This window comes from Stenella coeruleoalba (assembly GCF_951394435.1).
Source record: "Stenella coeruleoalba genome assembly, chromosome: 11".
Taxonomy (NCBI): Eukaryota; Metazoa; Chordata; class Mammalia; order Artiodactyla; family Delphinidae; genus Stenella; species Stenella coeruleoalba.
The window spans coordinates 81,863,458-81,887,006 of NC_137157.1; the positions used below are offsets into that span (position 1 = coordinate 81,863,458).

General features: G+C 37.3%; 2 protein-coding genes across 5 annotated transcripts in view; one reads left to right on the forward strand and one right to left on the reverse strand.

Moving 5' to 3' along the window:
• DNAI7 (dynein axonemal intermediate chain 7) overlaps positions 1-22,615 on the forward strand; it is a 73,153-nt gene extending 50,538 nt beyond the window's left edge. For 2 of the 4 annotated variants that reach the window (XM_079936410.1, XM_079936412.1), the window contains 7 exons: positions 8,974-9,049; positions 11,617-11,777; positions 14,262-14,418; positions 17,214-17,428; positions 18,826-18,993; positions 20,953-21,066; positions 22,108-22,615. In XM_079936410.1, coding sequence (XP_079792536.1) covers positions 8,974-9,049; positions 11,617-11,777; positions 14,262-14,418; positions 17,214-17,428; positions 18,826-18,993; positions 20,953-21,066; positions 22,108-22,386 — 1,170 coding nt within the window. In that variant the 3' untranslated portion in view covers positions 22,387-22,615. The remainder of the gene's footprint in view (positions 1-8,973; positions 9,050-11,616; positions 11,778-14,261; positions 14,419-17,213; positions 17,429-18,825; positions 18,994-20,952; positions 21,067-22,107) is intronic. The other 2 variants (XM_079936411.1, XM_079936413.1) reach the window with 2 other exon arrangements.
• A 135-nt stretch (positions 22,616-22,750) lies between these two features.
• The window catches only part of IRAG2 (inositol 1,4,5-triphosphate receptor associated 2), a 79,950-nt gene continuing 79,151 nt past the window's right edge, over positions 22,751-23,549 (reverse strand). The window contains exon 35 of the mRNA XM_079937348.1: positions 22,751-23,123. Coding sequence (XP_079793474.1) covers positions 22,880-23,123 — 244 coding nt within the window. The 3' untranslated portion in view covers positions 22,751-22,879. The remainder of the gene's footprint in view (positions 23,124-23,549) is intronic.

A 23,549-nucleotide genomic window follows, 5' to 3' on the forward strand; every position in this document is an offset into this window, starting at 1 on the left:
CAGAAAGACTGAGCTCCTGGGTGTGTCGCCTCTCTGCTGTGCCCTGGGGGTGGTAGCCAGTTAAGAGCTCTTTCTTCATTTGTTTCAGTCCCTGGGACCTGTGAATGTGAGCCCCACCGGCCACCAGAGACAGGTGAGCAAGAGGTGTCCGCTGGGTGATACAAGCTCCTTTTTGGGAGATCCTGGTGATCTGGGCCAAAATAGAAGGAGAGCACAAAGATATGGTACCTGCTGGCCTCTTGTTTTTGGAGAGTAATTCAGTAGGCCCCCTAGCTGTGTGTTAAATAGTAGATGCCTACCCCTCAGGCCTACGCTTTAAGATAATCAAATAAGCCTCTTTCACAGAAAGTCGGGTTGCTTTTCAGTTGGCCACCTCTGCCCTGGGCCCTGGGGCAGGTGAGTCTGCACACAGGGGCCTTTTAAAAACTTCTTCTCAGTTTGCATAGCCTTCTGGGTCTGGTGGAAGCAAGCCCTCTTGACTTTCAGAGCTAGATGTTTTGGGGGCTAGTTTCTCAGGTGCAAGTCTTAAAAGTTGAGGCCTGACGTGCAGTTCAAACTCTTTGTTCCTTGGGGAGAAGCTCATGTTTGTAAGTTCCCTCCTGATTGTGATTTGCTGTACAGGGGTGGGTTTATGGCGAGATTGTGTCCCAGCCTCTCCTACCTGCTTCTGTATGGGCTTTTTCCCATTCACCCGATGTGTAGGAGTCACTCAGCTAGTTTTCGGGGTTTTTTCAGAGAAAATTGTTCCGTATGCAGCTGTAGATTGAACGTGTTTGTGGGAGGAGGTGGCTTCAGGATATTCCTACATCGCCATCTTGGACTAGAACGTATATACTTTTATATGGGAAAATACCTAAGATGCATTGTTAAGATATTTTTTTCAAGATACAAAACTATATTTGCAATAGGGTTCTGTTTTTGTAAGGGAAAAAAAATACTTATTTGTGAAATCGTAGAAAACAATCTGGCAGCCTGCTTATCCAAACAGTGGCTATCTTGGAGCGGCGGGGAGGGAGTGTGAGAAGGATGGGATGATGATATACTATCAGTGATATTTTATTCTCTTTACAGTTCTATATTGTTTGAATTTTCAATAAATATTCTGTCCTTGTGAAATTCCCTTCCTCCCGTCATCCTCATCCACTTTACCTAACATCTACTTGTCTTTTAAGACTTAACCTTTGTTGACAAAAATTCAATTAACAATCAAGTGAAGAAGAAAAAATAGAATTTTATTTGAGCCAAACTGAGAATTATAACCTGGGAGACAGACTCTCAGGAGGTCTGAGAACTGTTCCACTTGTTAGAAGTCGAAGGCACAGTCATATACATTTTCAAGACAAAGGATTGTACATCAAAATCACACACTGACATTTTACATAAAGTTCACCAAAGATACATAATCCAGGTAAGCATGTACAAAGTGAGCAGTAAATCACCGTGACCCCTTACAGAGTTGTGAAAGAATGCTAATCTAAGAAGTTACTTTGCTGACATGAGAAGAAAGGATAAAAACATTGATCTTTGTGGCAGGCGTTCCCACCTTTGAGGATGTCTGGCTAATGTATAACTCAGATGCACATTGTACGTTAGGGAGGGCCCAATACAGGCAGGGAATATGTTATGCTTAAATTTTCTTGTCCTGCTTTAAAATATAAATTTTATTTTATCACTTCCAATTTTACCTCCACAAAGTTCTCCCCTTATTTTCAGGCTAAATTAGATGTATCTTTACTATGCTTTTATCATTCTGTTTAATTATTAAAATTCTTAATTTAAACACTGAATTATGATCTCGAGGACGAGGATAAGGATATTCATATTTAGGATATGAATCATTTAGGAGGATAAGGATAGATTTCATATTTACAGTAAGCACAGGGCCTGGTACGCGATAGAGTTTCGATAAATGTTTATTGAATGAATGAAGGAATAAGCGAATGAATGGACGGTTAAGTGATTAAACGTAGGCCCTAACTTGAGTCTGATTTGTTGTGAACAACCTGTGTAAGAACAATCACTCGTATCAAAGAATTCAACCAGTCCCCACATTAAAATTATCCTGTGTTTTTGAGACACTTAAGACTCTCAGTTCCAGTTGGGTGTGCTGGGAACCATTTCTGTCACTTTAGGGAATCTACAAGCTTGTCACTAGGGATTCTTGGGACCCTCTCCTCAGCAGTTGTGCCCTGGGGTGATCTGGCCTAGTACAGGTGGTGATAGGAAGGCTTCACTTCCAACCCCACAGCGGCCTCAGGAGAAGTGTGCTTCTTGCAGTCCGGTTGGAACTCAGAATGTGAAGCAATGTTTATGGGCAGTGGTGAGATTTGTATTCCTTTATAATCACGGCAAAATAGAAACTATCATAACCTTAAATGTCACTCATAACACTGTTTTCTTGGTATGGTAAAATATGGTATACATTTTTTAAACTGGCATATAAATTGATGAAATTTAACTTGTATGTGTATGTGTATATGTGTTTGTGTGAGTGTGTGTAAATTAGGGACTACCTGTAGGATCAGTAGGCAAATTTACTGTGTTTTGGCTTTAGAGGAAGAGATTTCTCTATTTTTAAAATTTTTTCTTTAGGATAAGCTGCTTATTTTTATAATTTTAGGTTGGCATATTGTAATATAATATTACATTTCTTGTATCTTTTTAATAAATTTGGAGGCTGATTGCAAGGCAAATATTAGTATAATAATGCAGGATCTATGGCCCAAAATACTTGAATTATGCTTGATATGTGATGTGATTACAAATACCAAGTATTTAGTACTTTGTTAGTTTAAAAATTAAATCTCTTAGGTTTAGAAGATGGTCCAAATTGTCTTTCTTTTTCATGGATCTGTTAAGAATTTTGCCACCAGAGGGCTCTTAATACCATATTTTAGTTCATTTAAATGTGTAATAATAATATTTACAATAATGTTAGTATTGGCTAATACTGTCTTTCCAATTAATATATCTTAGAAAATTTTTCGAAAAGTCTAATTTCAGTGTAGCAAAATATGAGAAATGTTGCTTTTTAAAAATAATAATTATCTTCAGAAATAGTTTGGTGATCTAAGGGGCATGCATGATATAATGGACCTTTGAACTTTTTAAAGTTCAAGTTAAAACTAGTCTTTATCGGGCTTCCCTGGTGGCGCAGTGGTTAAGAATCCACCTGCCAATGCAGGGGACGTGGGTTCAAGGCCTGGTCCGGGAAGATCCTACATGCTGCGGAGTAACTAAGCCCATGCGCCACAACTACTGAGCCTGCACTCTAGAGCCCATGCACTCTAGAGCTACAACTACTGAGCCCGCGTGCCTAGAGCCCGTGCTCCGCAACAAGAGAAGCCATTGCAACGAGGAGCCTGCGCACCACAAGGAAAGTAGCCCCAACTCGCTGCAACTAGAGAAAGCCCCGCACAGCAACACAGACCCAGTGCGGCCAAAAATAAATAAGCAGATACCAGATTTAACATAAATATGGGTGTATATGTATTATATATTTAATATAAATATGAGTATATATAATATATAAAACACATATGAAATATAAAATTTACTAAGTGCCTTTTATGAGGAATTTGACATGATTGTGGATAAGTGTAACAGTTACCGTACGTTTTGATGTGTGCAATGAGAGATATTAGGCATGGGAGTTAAGAGATCAAAATGAATTTAAAAAAAAAAAAAAAAACAGAATGAACAGACCGGAAGTCTTCTCTGATGAGGTAACCTTTGAGCTAAATCTTTTGATAGGCATGGAGGAGTTGAGATGGGAAGGAAAGGAAATTGTTCTGCTCAGAGGGAAAAGTGTGGAGGCATGAAATAAATAGCCTTAGAGATTCAGGGACTTCTTGGCATCATCATGGATAAATTAAAAATCTATGAGGATAACCGACATGCAAAACCTAGCGTTAGCATTCATCACCCTTTAACTTCCTACAGACTTACTTCAGCCTGTTTCCCCGGTCATAGCCTGGACCTTGTTCTTATTTCTTTACTCATTCAGCAAATATTTATTGAATGCCTACCTCTATATGCCAGGCACTGTTCTGGCCCTCAGAGGGCAGTGGTAAAGGACAAATGAGATTCCTGCTCTCGCAATTTACTTGCAAGTCAGGAGAAACCAACAATAAATAAGAAAAAACTGGAAAATAGCAGATACTAATAAATGGCGTGCACAGAATTAATCAGGGTGGTAACTAGATTGGGTGTTTAGGGAGGGCTTGTATGATGAGTTATTATTTAAGCTGAAACCCAAATGACCAGAAGGAATCAGCTATGTAATTATTAGGGTAGAAATATTCTGATCTGAGGGTAAAATTACTGCAAAGGTCATAAGACAGGAGTGAAGCCCAGGAAGAAGGCCAGTGGACTGAGGTACAGTGGGCAAAGAGGAGAGTGATATGTGATGACGTCAGAGAGAAAAGCAGAAGCGAGGTGAAGCAGGGCTTTGTCGGCCAGAAGAAGAAGTTAAGATTTTATTGTAAATGCAGTAGGAAGGCATTAGAGGGCTCTAAGTATGAGAATGGCATGATTTATCACCTTGAAAGGTTATTCTGGCCATTACGTAGATTAAAAAATTGTGAGGGGCCAGAGTAGTAGCATGGTATTGAGTTCAGTAGTACTAGAAAGGCATGAGAAGTCATGGTGGCTCGGACAAAGGTGGTAGTAAGAGACATGGAAAGCTGGATATGTTTGGGAGGTAAAATAAACAAATCCTGCTGAGTTTTGATTTGGGGAATTAAGAAGATGGTAGCGCAATTTACTGAGATGGACAGGTATGGGCTGAATTGGTTGAGAGTGACAGAAACCAGAGGATTTTGGTGGGGACATGGTAAGTGTGGAACACACAAATGGAAATGTCAAGTAGGCAAACGTGAATCAGGAGTTCTGAGGAAAATCAGATCCAGCCACCGTGTGTGTGTGGACTGTGTCTTTCCAGGGCTGAGCAGCACAGTGTATGTGGTCTGAAGATCATCACTAGCATGGATTTGGGAACCACCGGCCTATAGATGGTATTAAAGCCACAGGAATGAATGAGGCTTCGGCCCACTCAGGGTAACCATTCTTATCTTTTGTACAAAATGAAGCATACGATGCTGAATTTTCAAAAGTCATCTTCAATTCCTTATCAAGAGCCAATTCCAACACTTTATTCTGAACCTGTAGTTAAATTATCTTTTGATGATGAAAACATTGGATTTCAGATCAATGAACTTCCTTTGTGTAGATATTCTCTTGACGGACAGTAAAACTCAAGACATTCTATCAAATCTGTACAGTATTCAGTACTGACATTTTGCGGATGTCCAATATCAAGATCACCTATTTCATTGATAATTTTTTAAATTTATTTATTTATGGCTGTGTTGGGTCTTCATTTCTGTGCGAGGGCTTTCTCTAGTTGTGGCAAGCGGGGGTCACTCTTCATCGCGGTGCATGGGCCTCTCACTATCACGGCCTCTCTTGTTGCAGAGCACAGGCTCCAGACGCGCAGGCTCAGTAATTGTGGCTCGCGGGCCCAGTTGCTCCGCGGCATGTGGGATCTTCCCAGACCAGGGCGCGAACCCGTGTCCCCTGCATTGGCAGGCAGACTCCCAACCACTGTGTCACCAGGGAAGCCCCATTGATAATTATTGATATCAAGTCTCCCATGTTCTCTTCTAATATTTTCATGATTTTTGTGGCTTTTGATTGGTTTAGTTATGCCTTCACATTTAAATCTTTTATCCATCTGGAATTTATTTTAGTGTAAAATGGGGAGAATCTAAATTTATTTTATTTCAGATCTTAGCCAGCTGTCTCAAAACACTTACCATATAAACGTAGGCTTTTTCTATTGATCTGAAATGCCATATGCTAAATTCCCAAGTGGATCCTGAGATCTGTTTCTGGAATTTCTAGTCTGTTTCCATGATCTTATTCATGACCCAGGTTATGTTTTTGTATCAAATTCAAATTACACATATATTAAAAGAATTTCCACACTACAATAACTGTACATTAATCAAGTTACAATGAAAAATTGCTTGTGTTCTGTGAAGTTCTTCCCTGTTATAAGCCATTTCCTATACCTGTTGAACCAAGGTGTCATTGAAAAGTTATACTTTAACTACCTTCTCTGCTTCATACTCTGTCAACATTTCCAGGCAAACAGTTTTATGAAATGTTATTTTTTAGATAGATTTATTATAAATCTATAAATTTAGTGCAATTCAAATAAAAATTCCAGTTGGTAACTGTTGAGACTTGACAAAACACTATTAAAGTTTAGCTAGAAGAAAAAAAATACATGGAAAAATTTCTAAAACAATTATGATGAAAGAGGACTTTTCATTAGCAGATATAAACATGATATCAATATGAAGAAAGAAGTATTTTCTTTCGGTTACATTGCCAACAAACACAAGGAGTTTTAGAATGTATAAAACTATGAAGGCTTATAGTATCAATAAATGTGGTTTGGAGTTTAATTATTGTGCAGGAGTATGTGCTAGCTGCAATGACAGGAAAACATTCTAGAATAGTTATTAAGATTAAGGAACTTGCATCAGAATGTAAATTGACCCATTGCTTCCTTCCTCCAGAAGTCTAACTTCAAAAAGAGTCAATTGAACTAAAGAGTAACATAGAATTATAAAAATTATGAATTATATAAAGGCAATGTGTTGACTTAAATACAAGATTATTCTGTTATGTGATAATACGGACACTGATAAATTCTTGTTGTTGCATACTGAAGTACTGTGGTTATTAAGGGGAACGTTCTGTTGAGAAAGTCTAAATTCTTGGACTCCCTGCAAGGTAGAAAACCAGTTTGATCTACATGCTGAAGAATTCTCAACTCTTTGAAGATGTGAATTGGAAAGGCTGACTCACTTGTTGGTTTGACATCTTTGATATTATTGTTGGAGAAAATCCTTCCTGTAAGAAAGAAATGCAACTGGCTTTTTAATGGTAGATAATATCAAAGGCTGCCTAGATGTTCCATGGGCACCTCAAATGGAACATATCCACAATCAAATTCACTACTTTTTTTCCCCAAACCTATTCTTCCTTTTCTTTTCTTGGTAATTGTTACCACCATCCATCTTATTACCTAAGCCAAGCATCTGTAAATCAGTCTTTGCCTGTCCGTTGCCTTACTTCTATATCCAGTTGCCATCCAAGTTATGTGATTTACTTCCTTATCATCTCTCACATATGCTCCTTCTAATGGTCCTGATTGCTTCTATCTTGAGTTAGGCCCTGATCCTCTTACCTTGCACTTCTTACTCTTTACAAAGCAATACATTCATCAGGTGGGCACCAGAATACTCTTTCCAAATGCAAATTTCTTCATGTTACTTTCCTAGTAAAAATCTTTTTGGGGCCCTCTTTTACCCACAGAGGAAGTTCTGGTCTTTAGAGTGGCATCCAAAGCTCTCCACAGGCTGGCCTGCCTCTCTCCAGCTTCAAATCTTTACACCCTCCCAGCCTGTCTCATTCCAACCATGCCTGACTACTCAGGGGTGCTTGTAACCCTGTTTTGCTTCATACCTTTCTGCCTTCACTCATTAAAATTCCCTCCCACCATTTTGGGGAAGACCTAATTATCTTTCAAGATTTAGTTCAAACTTTACCACCTTTGGGTAGCGTTTCCTTTTTTCACCACCCACAGACTATTTTTCCCACAGAATTAACTCTTCTTCCTTTCTGTTCTATTGTGGACCCCTTACTACACTACAGCACCCACGAATGGTATTATGCCTATTCGTTTGCCTGCTTTCCTAATAGACTGGCAGCTCCTTAAGTCAGGGACCTTGTCTTTTCTTTCCTTTTGCTTCTAGCATCTACGGATGCCTGTACAATTTAGGCACTCAATAAAAATTCTTTGAATGAATGAGTTAATAAGTGAGAAGTGTCAGAGGCCTGATGGAAAGAGCTGGCAGAGAATGCATAGTGTTAAAACTGGTCAAGAGGAAGATACAGGGCAATATCGTGATGAGAGTAGGGAAAAGATAATTTACTAAGGGGGACTTGGCTTTGTATGGTGGATGAGGGTGAGAGGCATGGTGGGATGAACTGGCATTAAGCTTCTGACTAGAATTCCGATATAAGGTTCTTTTATTGTTGTAGAAAAGTACAGGTGGTATTTGAGATCAAATGGAGTTTGCTGGATGTGATCCAGTTTGCAAATATTAGCACACACATACCAAATTTTCATAATACTGCATTTATCTAGTACTTTACAGCGTACAAAATTCTTTACTTTTATTATTTTGTTTGACCCTTAGACCAGTCATCTCCCTAAGCTTCAGTTCCCTTCTTTGTAAAATGAAAATAATAGCTATCTCTTAGGATTGTTTACAAGAGGTATAATATGTCTGGCACACAGTTACATACCAAATGGGTTGTTAGATCAGGCATTTGAGGTCCATAATGGTTAAATGACTTGCTCAAGGTCACAAAGGTAAGTTAGTGGCAGATTTAAATATAAATTCCTATGTCCTCTTTTTGTAGTATTCTTTTTACTACACCAGGATGTAATGATATCGTCTACATTACTTGGTACATAGCATCTTTAATTCCCCTCAGAGGCTTACCCAAAAGCAGGCTTTGGAATTAGTCTATCAGAGAGTTTATTGCCAAAATCAAGCAAAATCTAAAACTTGGCTAAAACCAAAATGCAAATACAAAATTTTTATAGCTTGCATTGCTTCCTAGTCTCTCTATTTTACACTTAGGGGTTTTCAGCAAAGAATCTGAGCAGGCTAGCTCCTGCCCTTGTGAGGTTCTGTGGAGATGGGCTCTCATTTAAATTAATTTTTTAAATATTGTTTTTGAATCCAGTTTTAGGCCAGAGCAAGTGTCCATCTGAGGCCCTGGAATTAAGGTAGCAGAAATCTAGTGGGAACTGGAACAGGAAGAGAGTGAATCTGGGCTGCAGCAGACACTGACGATCACACGCATCTGTCCTTGTGTTCTCTGTAGAGTTCTGTCCAGGAAGAATCTGAAGCCACAAAATATGAACTGGAGATGAAATTATTAAGTGAAACAGTTTCAGCAGGTATTCCTCTAAATTACATTTTTAGAATTTAATTTTATTGGGATTTTTCTGCTTACAAAAGAAATGCAGGGACATTGTAAAAAAAAAAAAAAACTAGGATGTTGCAGAAGTATAAAGTGAAAATTCTTCCTCATCCCTCTTCTGATGTAACCAATGTTAACAACTTTTTAAAATTTGTGCAATCTCTCTCTCTGTCTCTGTTTCTCTCTCTTTTGGTTTTAAATAAAACCATGGGATCATATCATACAGATGTTTTTGTTGAAAATTACTTTTTTTCACCTAACAGTATTTGTCATTGTACATACATACATAGAACACAATATATATTCTGCTTAAATGAATAATATTCAACAAGATTCTAAGTCAGAGCACATTGGTAACCTTACTTTTTAAAGTATCTGTATAATGTCATCCAATAATGGGACATTATTTAAATCCTTATTAGTAGACAATAAGGTTATTTCTAATTTTTTTTATTATTGCAAGCAGTGTTGCATTGAACATTCTCAAGCACACGTACATGATCAGAAATTTTTCAACACTTCTGTATTCAGTCTTATCCTGGCAAGTAGAAACTGGATATAGTTTTAATATGTCAAAATGATAGTGATGTCTAATTTGAAAATCTTTTGGTTTGAGATTTATATACGTGTTTTCCACTAACTTTATCATTATGCTTCTTTCCCAGTAACTTCTAAGGAATATACTTTTTATATATTTCTTAGCATATTTTTTTATAACAGGCTTCTTGTCTACTTCACTTTTTCCAATACACTTTTGTGTCAGCGGTCAACTAGGTTTATATCTTTATAATTTTTCTGTAATCCTTATGAGATAATTTTCCTGTTAGAAATATGATAATATATTCCATTCATGAAACTGTGTCAATAATACCAAGGTTTCTACATGGTGATCCCCAAATAATATATATCATAAATAGTCTAAATTGGGACACAGTATTCTTTCTGACTTTCTTTTCAGGTAAATGGACTATTAGCTAGAAACATTTGAAAATTACTTAAGGTATACATTTTATTGAATGTATACAAGGAAAAGGGGGCAATTGCTTAACTGGAATTTTCTCTGGATATTTCCACTTATTTTCAGTGCCATCTCAGTGTGCTTCCTTTAATGGGAGAGGAAAATTGTAATGATAAATAATAAGACTAACAGTTCCTGAATTTTTACTATGGGCTTGGCACCAGTTCTAAACTCCTTTCTTGTATTAAATCACAGCTCCCCCAAACTGTAGAAGATAGATACTACTATTATATGCATTTGTTGAGGAAGGAACTGAGACTAGAGATGTTAATTAGCATATCTTGTATGAGGTCACACAGCTAGTCAAGGATGGAACCTGTAAGGGTCTGATTTCCTCTTCTTATCTATTACACTCTATTGAAAGAATTTTGGTGAAAGGTGGGAATGATGGTATGTGACATCAGATATCCCCTGATTGTGCACTGAGATTTATGAGATCATAGAATTTCCCTGTAAAATGTCTGAACACAAAGATTATCCAGTCCAGTTTCTTCACTTTCAAACCTCCATCCCTGTTTTTCTATAAGCTGGGCCTATTTTTGTTGAAAAAAAAAATTAGCTTTCATTTCATATATGGGCCAAAATTTATTTTTTTAACATTTTACTTCTTTCAGATTTTTAGCTCCATAATGTCCAATTTAAAAAAATTAATTTGTCAGTTATTAAATTTTGTGTTAAACCACTTTTGATCTTTTATAATGAAGGTTAGCAGGATATGCCACCCCAAAATCTGTCACTTTAGCATAAGAATTATTTTGAGCTGAAAACAATTAAAAAGATGCAAGAAAAGGTCCTTACCCTCCTCCTATTTGCCTAAAAGCAGGGCATAAACTTTCAAAAGTGTTTTCCTCCCCTCTCTACTAGGAGGGACAAAGGTTAAAGGTTAATTGCCAGAGACAAGTTTAGACCCTATCAGCCTGGAGAGGGTGCCAGAGGAATTTACATAACAGGCTTTATCTCTGCCCTTGGAAGCCTAAAACTGCTTTCCTTTGTCCTGTTATTTCTCCACAAATTTATTATTCTTTGTAGAAGATGCTATATAAGCCAGAGTTCTAAACCACCTCTTTGAGTTACTAATTTTTCTCAGGGTATCTCCCATGTATACATGAGGTGTACATGTTAATAAACTCCTGCTCATTTTTCTCTTGTTAATCTGTCTTTTATTACAGGAGTCTCGGCCAAGAACTCAGAAGGGTAGCGGGAAAATTATTTTTCCTCCCATACAATAAACCATATTTTTAAAGTTTTTATGTTAATAGTAACACATCCTTATTGTATACAAATTCCTAAAACGTTAGTATATAAAATATAAATGGGGCCCTCCCCTGCACCCTAACATTACGCATGCCTATTCCCACTTTCAAGCTTAGCTTTGTGAATAGTTTTGAATCAACCACATTATGAAAATGTTTAGCAGCTAAATAAAAACTTCATTTACCAGTATTAGAACATTTTCATTTTCCCGCTAAGAAAATACAGAAATGTTATGATCTGTTTAGAAACTGAACTAATCTGATGAATTTCAGCGCAGTTGTTGCTGTTAGAGAATGCCTCTGAAAAGCCATATTTCTTTGAAGAAAATGAGGTTGATTTATGCCAATTCACAGCTCTGGGTGGAGTGCACCACTTGGATATTTTGGAGCTTCCTCCACAGTGTAAACCGAGGAAGGGCTGGATGATTGTGGAAGTAGGTTAATTCTTGAATCAAAATTTATGAATAAAATAATTTCTCATGCTTTTACTTCATCTCAAACGATCTAAACATCTAATGAATTTAACCCTATTAAGCAAGCACAAAGGAAACAATGTAATTTTAAACTGTCTTGAATGTATACATTTGAATCAGATACTAAAGGAAAGGAATCTGAAATAATACGGATTTTAAAACTAGAATTCATACATGTTAACTTAATTGTAAACCTATAGCACTATGATTATATTGTGCCAATTTGGCCTTAATAATGACAGTCTATTTCAGAGGCTGGCAAGCTTTTTCTGTAAAGGACCAGATGGTAAATATTTTCAGCTTTGTGGGCCATACCAGCTCTGTCACAACTCCTCAACTCTGCCACTGTAACATTAAAACAGTCATATATAAATGAACGGGCATCGCTGTGTCCCAGTTAAACTTTATTTACAAAAACTGGTGGTGGGCTGGATTTCTCGGGGACCACAGTTGGTGGACTCTGGTCTAAATCAGTGGTTCCCAGCATGTGGTCCCTTGACCAGAAGCAGCAGAATCACTTGGCATCATCTGGGAATTTGCTAGAAATGCAAATTCATGGGCCCCACCTCAGTCCTACTGAATCAAAAACTCTGGAGGTGAGACCCAGCAGTCTGTGTTTTAGCAAAACACATCCCAAACTTTGAGAACCACTGGTCCGGATCTTTGATATACAAAGTGTGGTCTATGAACCTGAAGCATCAGCATCACCTGGGAACTTGTTAGAAATGCATAATTTGGTGTTTCACCTCAGATCTACTTCATCTGCATTTTAACAGGACCCTAAGGTGATTCATATGCACATTAAAGTTTGAGAAGCACTGATCCAGGCAATGCCAATGCTGCTGATGTACAGATAGCCCACAGGAGTAGTAAGGATACTGATGGTAGCAGTTGTTCATCATTTTTCAAGGAGTTTCTCACTTCTGTTTCAATAAGCAGTAACACTTGCACTAGCACTGGCTTGGTTTAACTTTTGGTGGCCTACATCCCAGATACACCCAGTTATGTTGTCATGGCCCCTTCCTCCTTCCTTTCTTTCTCTCCTGCCCTTCTTTTCTTTCTCCCTGCTCCCTCCCAACCCCCTCCCATCCCCATCTCTCTGCTCTAACACATCATGTCCGTAGATGGTCAGGCACTTCTCACCCACAATCCTATCCATTAAGGATCTTCATGCATTCTTGAATTAGGGACGTATTTCTCAATTTTTATTTTTTTCCCATTATCACCCCTCTAAGGAGTCTTTGTAGACATTTTTTTCCCAACTGCCCCCCAGCCCAAAATATTAATACCACAGATATACTGTGTATCTGCTTATATGCTATATGTGTATCTGTATTTTATACCTAAAAGAGTACAATTGTTCCATGATCCCCCTAAGCTAATTTTTACCCTCTTAGGGATGATATTGCTGTTCCTTTCCCCTTCTCCCCACAAATGAGAATGCAGTTATTAGGGTGAACGTGGGGAGATAATCTGGTCTGTAGCCACTTTGAAGAATCTACTTGAATCAACTTTCCCTACCTCAGGGATAATTGAAGGACAGGGAGGAGGCCAAGAAAGACACCCTTTGGTGGAGGTAGGCCTTCAAAACTCTTTATCCATAGGAAGGTCCCACCCTGAACTGGGAATTTCAAGGATTCATCCAAAGAATTGTTGTTCTTGAATTTTGGCAGGATATCCTGATAGCACCACTCCAGGCTCCCAGTTTGAGCCCAAAGTATCCTCCTTCACACCTGTTTTTCTCTCCTGCAACAAAGAGGCCTTCCTCCTTTTTTCCAAGTCCCTTTTTAATAATCTCACACGTGCCCTAGAAATTTTCCCCATCCAATTTTTTCCTCTATTTTGTAACTTTTTTTTTTTTTTTTTTGCGGTACGCGGGCCTCTCACTGTTGTGGCCTCTCCTATTGCGGAGCACAGGCTCCGGACGCGCAGGCTCAGCGGCCATGGCTCACGGGCCCAGCCGCTCCGCGGCATGTGGGATCTTCCCGGACCGGGGCACGAACCCGTGTCCCCTGCATCGGCAGGCGGAGTCTCAACCACTGCGCCACCAGGGAAGCCCTGTAGATCTATTTTTGACTTCGGGCACTTCTTGAAGTCATTTTGTAATCTTTGGCACATTACTTGATTTCTGTAAGTGCCAGTTATCCTCTCTGTTAAATATATGCCTTGTACAGTTACTTGGAGGGATAAAATGAATAGTTAAGTCCCAGCCAGCATAGAACCTGGCCCATAGGAGGGTTCTGAATTACATTCAAATGTGATTTTTTTTTCCTCAAATCATTATCTTTAATTTTATTGTGACATTTTGTTAGTCAATCTATAGTTAAATGTGACCAAACTGCAGTGCTTATTTAAAATAACTGTATAGCTTATTCAGCAATATTTACATCTTTAACTGTCACCAGTCAGCTTCTAACTTGGTATTATTTTGGTCATTTTTAAAAGATACTCAAAGAAGGATTACAGAAATATACATATCCTCCAGAAACGGCAGAAGACTTTGAAACAGAAAACACTTTCCCACCCATAGAGGTCATGCTTGAGGTTCATGAGAACGTACTCTTTTTTGAGAATCCTATGGTTGCAAGGTGGGATGCTGAAGGTACAGCAATGTCTTAACCAGCTTTGATAATTATGTAATGAAAAGAGATACAGTAATATAAATTCTTATATCAAATTAGGAAATGAAGCGTGTAAACTGAGTTTCTAATCTTACATATTTCTCTGCCAATTCTAGGGTCTTTGTTTTGTTTGCTCTTGATGGAAAAGAATAGGGGTTGGAGTTTTTTATAACTATTAGTTGCTGAAGTGTTTATATCTGCCATATTCTCTGAGAAATGTCTTTATGTTTATACAATTACGTTTTAAAAAAGAAGGAAATGAACAAAAATATCAAGATAGCATAGCAAATCAAAAACAAACAAATGAAAAGCCTACTCTCTCTTGAAATGGCCAAATAATTCACACTGGAGTGATTAAAATTTGATTATTTTAATGCTAATGATTTATAAGTTGCAAAGCTTATTACAGCCAGGTACTGAGGATGTGGAGTGGGCAAATGGGAAACCTGAGAAAGAGGAAAACTAGCCACTGTATGCCTCTTTATAACTTCTGACGAATCATGGGAAGTTATTGCTTATTCAAAATGTTAAATAAATATCAATGAAATCAGAAGTACTAACAGAAATACAAGCTAATAATTCACCAGTCATTAGCAGATACCTTATTTGGGGTTGGCAGGCTAAACTTTGAAAGGCCTCGGTCTTGTGAATTAATGTATGCACATTTTGGGGCTCTTAGATGAAAGCCGAATAGCTTTGTTTTTAGTGTAGGTGAGTTATTCTACATCCATCTATTTATTTGTGAAAGGGTTTACATACTAGACGATAGGTTTAGAACAGATAAGATCACTAAAGCACAGAGCTATTACTTTATTTAGTTAATGGGGGGCAGAGAATTTAGAGAATATTTTGTACTTTAAACTTTTTCATGGTTGCTACACTACTCCATATTTTTGCTTGTATAGACATAGCCACAAGACATTATTCTAGAAATAATTTATATATTAAAAACAGTATATTTTTATCAATACATTAAACCATAAAGTATATCAAAATGAACATTAGGTAATTTTTTCCTTTTATGTTGCTTTTAGAGGTTTCACTTTTCCTTTCCTTTAATGATAATGTTCCAAAATATTTATCACATTAAAATTTATTCATACTCAATTAGTATTAGACAAGGTAAATTATCCCACATGATTCAGGGAAATACAATATGTAAAAATTGACTCTAACTACAGTAATTATACGACAGTAATCTACAACTCCAGTAATTTTTAAACCATGGGGAAACTTTTTTTGCCAGGGAATACTAGAAAGTTGAAGAATTTATTTATAGGCAATACTTAATTTTTACGTTTAAAAATTAAAATAATTTTGTTAATGTAAAAACAAAAGGAGGAATTATAAAGAACTTAGTTTTCCAATATAATCGTATTTATTATATTGAATTTGAGACTCAAAAATAGTCAGTGAAACCCTCCATGTGAGAAGAGGAGAAAGCCAAGTGGGAATGAAGAGGGTGTTCTAGAAAGATAATGATTCATTCATTTGTTCCATAAATATGCTAAACAATAAGAAAGATAGAGGTAAATGAGACATAGTTCCTTCTTCCAGGAGTTTTCAAAGTTGTAGGAGAGGCAGAGAGGGAAAATAATCATAATACAATGTAGTAAGGTGCTATATAATAGAAGAGCTAAGGAGCAGAACAGTGGCTGGGTCCCATCTGGAGAGTTACGGAAGGCTTCTCCTAGGGTGGAATATTGAACAGGCCCTTAAGAGACTAAGAGAACTTTCACATGTAAGTCTCATGTGGACATATGTCTTCATTCCTCTTGGGTATATCCCTAGAAGTGGAATTGCTGGGTTGAATGGTAAATTGATGCTTACCTATTTAAGAAACTTGCCAAATTGTTTTTCAAAGTAGCTGTACCAGCAAGATACGAGGTTTTCCATTTCTCCACATCCTTGCCAACATTTGTTATTATCTGTTTTTTTGATTATAGCCACTCTAGTGGGTGTGAAATGGTAGTTTGTGGTTTTAATTTGTATTTCCCCAATGACCGGTAATGTTGAGCATCTTTTTTAATGTATTTACTATACTTTTGTATATCTTCTTTGATGAAATGTTTATGCAAATCTTTTGCCCATTTTTAAGTTGGGTTGTGTTTTATTATTGAGTTGTAAGAGACACAGAATACCACCTATTATATGATTGTATTTAATGAAAAGTCCAGAAAAGGCAAATCTTTAGAGACAGGAAGTATATTAGTAGTTGCTTGGGGCTGGTGATGGGGATGGGAATTAACTATAAACGGACATAAGAGATCTTATTTGGAGGATAATAATGTTCTAAAACTGAATAAAACTGGATGGTGATGATGGTCGTACAGCTCGCTAAATTTACTAAAAATAATCGCATACTCAAGACAGGTGAATTTTAAAGTCGTTTAAAAAGAAAGATGAAGAGAGTTTCTCTAACAGATAAAGGAAGAGTCCTCTAGGAAGAAAGAACGGCATGTGCAGAGGCTCAGAGGTATATGATGTTGTTGCAGAAAAAGAAAAGGTGTGGCTGGAAAGAGGTCTGAGAAGTGGCAAAGGAGGAAGCCGGAAATCAGAATCAGAGCTTCATTCTAAAGGTCTCACAGCTGTGCTGAGGAGTTTGGACTTGATCCTGTAGACAGGAAGAAACTCCCAGCAAAGCTGGCTTTTTGTGGAGATTCTATTCTAAATGTGAAAAATCAATTTATACATATTGCAGTTATGGGAGTGGTTTCATTCTTATTTTTGCAGAGGAAAAAATGGAACTAATGCCACATTCTTCCTAATTATAAAGGTAAACACTGGAAAACTGATGGCATCAGCAATGTATCTTACAAATCGGAAGACAGACTTATAACATTCAGCCTGGACACTTTTGGCCCTGTTACCTTGATTCAAGATGCTCATGTTAATATGCCATACCAGTCATGGGAGCTAAGACCACTTGATGTGAATAAAGTACTTCTGACTGTGGCTACAGTATTTACTGAGATTCAAATACAAATTAAGGTAAACTGCTGTTATAGCAAGTCATGTCAAAGAGCTAAATCTGTTTGATGACTGTAAGTGTGTCAAAGCAATCAATCACTGCTGATTTACATATTGAAATGTGTCTTTCATAAATCTATTTACAATATACCTTGAACTGTAATTTCTAAATGAAATATAAATTAAATAGATAGGAAATAGCATGTAATAAGTAAAGTACAAATTTGTACCCTAAAGTTACTAGGGATAGAACAATTGGTGAAGATATAAGCCTGGTTGCAGTATGACTTTCAGAGTTTTTGATCCACTCTAAAGAGGCTTCCTGATCTTACCACCTAGCCATTTGAAATCCCTTTTGAGTGCCTCCATTGCTCGTCACTCAGAAATTACACAAAAAGTAGATTTAGTGGTTGCCTGAGGCTGAGGGTGGGAATGAGGATTAACTGTAAATGGACATAAGGGATTTTATTGGAGGAATGAAAATGCTGTAAAACTGATTTATGGTGATAGTTGCACCACTCAGTAAAGTTACCCAAAAAAATCACTGGACTGTGCACTTGGGTGAATTTTATGATATGTAAGATACACCTCATGAAAGTTGTTTTAAAAAGAGAGAGAGAGAGAGAAAAAAAGAGATAACCTGAAATTCCTTATGACTGTGGCAAGAAGGCTAGAATATCATCAAATTTGGCTTTTAAAGTCAGATGAGAGATGTGAACTCTGTACACCTTCAAATTGCCACTTCGCAGACATTTTTTAAAATAAATAAATTTATTTATTTATTTACTGTGGCCATGCTGGGTCTTCATTGAGGCAGTTTCAGTAGTTTGGTGCACAGGCTCTCTAGTTGCAGCACGTGGGCTCTAGAGCATGAGGGCTCAGTAGTTGCAGCATGTGGGATCTTAGTTCCCTGACCAGGGATTGAACCCGGGACCCCTGCATTGGGAGCATGAAGTCTTAACCACTGGACCGCCAGGGAAGTCCCGCCACTTTGCAAACTTTAAAACTGGATAATAATTTTGCATTATTATGTTAAAATTTTATTATATATGTATAAAAAATTATGATCCTTAAAAGTTGCAACATGATTGCTGTCAAATAGCTATTATATATCAATATGAACACATGTAGTATTCATAGATCATAATTTATAAAGTAGGAGACCTGAGAGATCCTTCAGTTCAGTCCCTGGATTGCTCAGATGAGCCCAAGAAGAGTTGATAAACTGCTTAAGGTAACGTGGAGACTTTGCAGTGGAGCTTTTGGGTCAGGCCTAAAACATATCTGTCCTGCATTCTTTTTAATATAGGATTTTGTTTTAATAGTGTAAAGAACCTAAAACAGCTGGACCTAAAATGATAATGAGGTAATAGTTTCTTTAACTTGTATAAACGCTTCTTTTTTCTTATTGAAACTAGGAAAACCTCTGCATGTTAGCGTCCATCAAACTAAATAACCAAAAGCATTCCTCTATTTTGGAAGAAAAGTGGATGACTCCTGTTTCTTTCATTATTGCTTTGAAAGAAGCTGGACTGAATATCTTCCCTACTGGACACTCTCACTTTTATGTTGTTATAAACTATAAGGTAAGAGTGAATCTTTCCAAATTTGATGTGCTGGACATTTAGAATGTTAGCAAGTATTAAATTTTATATAAATCTTAAGGTACACCAATGGTTTTCTATATTCACTTATATAAGATTATAGTTAGAAAGGAAGGAATAAATAGCATGACCAGAAATCCAGGGTTCTCTCAAATTTAATAATCTATTGTATGATCTTCATAATGACACATGGAGCGTAACCACAGCTGGTCAGTTTAGTGCAAAGGTAGAGTCTGAGCAACTTCACATTTCCTATGCTTTCTTTCTCCTTCCAGACTGGATACATGTAAGATTTCTTAAAAGAGTAAATGACTCAGCAGTTTCCCAAATATGATAAGTCAGGCAAAATCAGACATACAAGGACCACCAAACCCACTTCCTTCTATTTCTCGACAGAGCCTCCCTGTCTACGTACAGCTTCATATGACGCATAAGTTTAGTTAAATGAGATCCTTCCATGTTAAACTGCGAGCTCCTTGAGGGGTGTGGCCGTTTCTTAATCAGCTTTGATTCTTCTAGCACCAAGCCTATTCCGAGAATACAGTAGATGTTTAGCAAATATTTATGATGCATGAATGGAGACAGAGTGGCTTCTAATCATGAAAGGTGTTTTGGGCAGAAGAGTTCTATACTCAAGAACAAGTTTATAATATACCAGAAAATGGCAATATAGGTAGACACAACACTTGAAAATAATCCTGTCAATAAGAGTGCATACATATATGCGTAGGGAAAAAAAACCAACCTTAGTTTTAGTAACTAAAATTGCCAGTTACTCTACAAATGCTGAATGTCATATACTAGTCATCTTTTCAGAATATTATACTCAAGACTTTTTTTTCTGAACACCTATATTCTAGACATTGTTTTAGATGCTTAGGAAACAGTGAATAAAACACAGGTCCCTGCCCTTGTGGAGCTTACATTCTAGTTGAGGGAGGCAAAAATAAACAACAAACATAATAAACAAAATTATCTTATATGTCAAAAGGTGCTAAGTGGTATGGAAAAGGAAAGTTACAATACCAAATAGGGTGTAGGCGGAGAGGGGTTCAATAAGGAGACAAGATTTGAGCAACGCTTCAAGGTGGGGAATTTAGCCAAGCTGATATCTCTGGAAGGATATCAGCTTCCAGGTGGAGAGAAGACCTGGGGAAAGAGCCCAGAGGGTGTGGCCTGATGTGCTTGAGGATGGGAGGGACAGCAAGGAGGCCGGGGTGCCGAGAGAGCAAAGGGAGAAGAACAGGGGATAAGGTCAGAGAGATAATGGGGTGTATGGGGGATGTCAGACCACAGAGGCCCTTGTGGAGCATTGTTAGGACTTTGGATTCTACTCTGAAAAGGGAAGCCATTGCCCCGTTTTGAGAAAGAAGTCATGTAATCTTACATTTTATTTTATTTTTTTAATATTTGAATTTTAATTTATTTTTTAATAGTTTTTTAAAATTTTTATTCGATTATAGTTGATTTACAATGTTGTGTTTCTGCTCTACAGCAAAGTGAGTCAGTTATACATATATACATATATTCACTCTGTTTTAGATTCTTTTTCCATATAGGCCATTACAGAGTATTGAGTAGAGTTCCCTGTGCTGTACAGTAGGTCCTTATTAGTTGTCTATTTTATATATAGTAGTATGTATATGTCAATCCCAATCTCCCAGTTTATCCCCCCCCACTTTTCCTCCCTTGTTAACCATAATTTTGTTTTCTACATCTGTGATTCTATTTCTGTTTGGTAAGTAAGTTCATTTGTACCATTTTTTTAGATTCCACTTATAAGTGATATCATATGATATTTGTCTTCTCTGTCTGATTAACTTCAGCTGACTTACATTTAAATGGATCTGTGTTGAGACCAGACCAGACTGTAGGGGGCCAAGGATGGAAGGGAGACTAGAGAGGCTCTACGATCAACTCTATTTGTTTGTATATTGACAGCTTCCTTTGGTAGAAGTGAAAGCTTATCGACAAATGGCCCTGTTAAGTTCTGCTTTTGCGTTTGGTTGGAGCAAGTGGAATACAGTATGCAATTCTGACAAAGTTGTATTTCAGGTATAGTATGCAAAAACCCCATTAAACTATTTTGTGCTCCAAAAGAAGATACTCAAAAGCTAAATGAATGTAGACCATGGTTTCTCCTTTTAAAAAGGTGAAAAAGATTAACATTCAAAATGGAGTCTTACAACTTCATTTTCTTTAATTTTGTCAAAAATATAAAACCAGGGCTTCCCTGGTGGCGCAGTGGTTGAGAGTCCGCCTGCCGATGCAGGGGACGCAGGTTCGTGCCCCGGTCCGGGAAGATCCCACATGCCGCGGAGCGGCTGGGCCCATGAGCTATGGCCTCTGAGCCTGCGCGTCCAGAGCCTGTGCTCTGCAACAGGAGAGGCCGCAACAGTGAGAGGCCCAAGTACCGCACAAAAAAAATAAATAAATAAAACCAAACGATGTAAAGGTTATACTTTCATTGTCCATTATGGTATCAAATGCTCTTGATTTCAGGCTTAGAGACCTTATCTCTCTTTACATCAACTGAAGAACAAATGTCAGCCTTTCACGTGAATATATCATCTATGATTCACAGACTTTCTCCTCTGAGAGGGTTAGGCCTCCAGTTTAACTTTCTGCCACATTTCCTACTGCCTGATAAAGAATGTATCTTATCATATTCTACACGATGACTGATGAATATTTTAGCATAAATGAGCCACCATATTTATTTATCTTGTTTATTGTGTGTTTCTCCTATTACAATATAAGCTCCTTGAAGACAAGGTTTTTATTGTTGCAGTTGTTACTTATTAATACGTTTAGTTATTTTTTCTTTGTTGTTGTTTTATCCCCAGCACCTAGAAGAGTACCTGACACTTGAAGCCATTCAATAAATATTTTTAAGGAATTAATACATTTTGATAAGTTCCATAAACACCAAGATATAAACAGTTTCATGCTTTAAAAAAAATGGGACATTAAGACTGTTTCTTTTTATCTTAGCAATTCAGGGAACTCAACTGAGCCCTTCAAATAAAATACTCTACTGTCAAAATACCCAATAAAAGAGGAACTATTAACATATTTTTCTTTCTTTTTCTTTAGGTGAGGGAACACCTTCCTAAAGAAGAACCCATTCAGAATCCTAATTGGACCCTTTTAATGTTTAATGGTGACAGGGCACAAAGCCTCAAAATCAATGAATCCAGTGATGCATTCTCTGAAGCCCTTAAAGAAGAAACTGAGTTTCATTCTACTTTATATCACATGGTTAAGGATTTTGCTTCTAAAGAAGCAATGAAGAAAGTTAGGTGTTCCAGCTGCCAGTTTGTTGACTCTGTATGCCACATGCTACTCTCAACTAGATTACTCAGCTATTCTTAATCCCCACTGATAAATTTTATTCAGTATGAAGAATGAAGCAACTTGGAGAAAAATCCGGTATTTCTACAATAAAGTGTAATGAGTGGATATATGCCAAATAGGCTGTTAAAATGATCTAATCAGCATTTTACACTCAAATTTTACTTTCTAAGAATTAGGGTTTTTTTCCTTATGCATATGTGACCTACTGAGACTTCCAACATTCACTGTATGAAAATTTGAATGGTTCTTTATTTCAATAAATTTTAACAAACAATAATATCTCCTCCTCAAAAAGCTCATTAAAAAAAATCATATAGGTGGGCTTCCTCCCCATTGTATTTTAGTTAGGAAGGTAATCACAAAAAGAGGGAATATAAAATATCTTACAGTCATTCTGAGAACCTCTGGTTCCATGCTATAATTTCCCAGCTAAAAGCTACTAATTTACAAAGTTCAGATACTGAAACATTAAAAATCAAGATTAGCATTAGCACATTAGGATGTGCTGCAGTCACACTGGCGGTGGCCCATTGTGTTGGAGTCTGGTAAATGGCCACAAGATATGTTCTAGAGACATCCAGGAGTCCCCGTCCTGTGTGGGAGCAGCATCCACAGACTTCTGGAAAAATCGGCCTGTGAAGAAGCTCATCAATGCCGCGAATAGTACAATGAACGCGACAGAAAGCCAGAGTGCCTTACCGGCCTCTCTGATGGAAGTCTTGAGATTTGTTGCCCAGGAAGCTATTGTGTTATAACTACAAGGAAAACACAAAGTCAGCATGTGGTAATCACAATAATCTGTTATTAGAAACACTCCTTTTGTCAACAATAATCAAGTCATGCGTCTGCCCTGCGTAATTCCACCAACACCCCCTCATAATAAGCTACATAGTATGATCTAGCCTCTTGGCTTTGGCCACAATCTGCTCCCCACACCCCTTATAATTTTTAGAATTAAAGAAATGATGTGCTAAGGTAAGAATCTGAAAATTATGTGATTTAGGCATTACTTAACTCCTAACAAGTACATTTGAGTATTAAGTTCATTTTTTCAATCAGGTAAGGCAATTTATATTCCTGGGGTAGAAGAAATAATGTTATTCATTGGGTAGAGCAAGATATATGTACTTATAAACATGTCACTTATTTCTCACCATACCCTGGACTTTTGCAGTACTGAA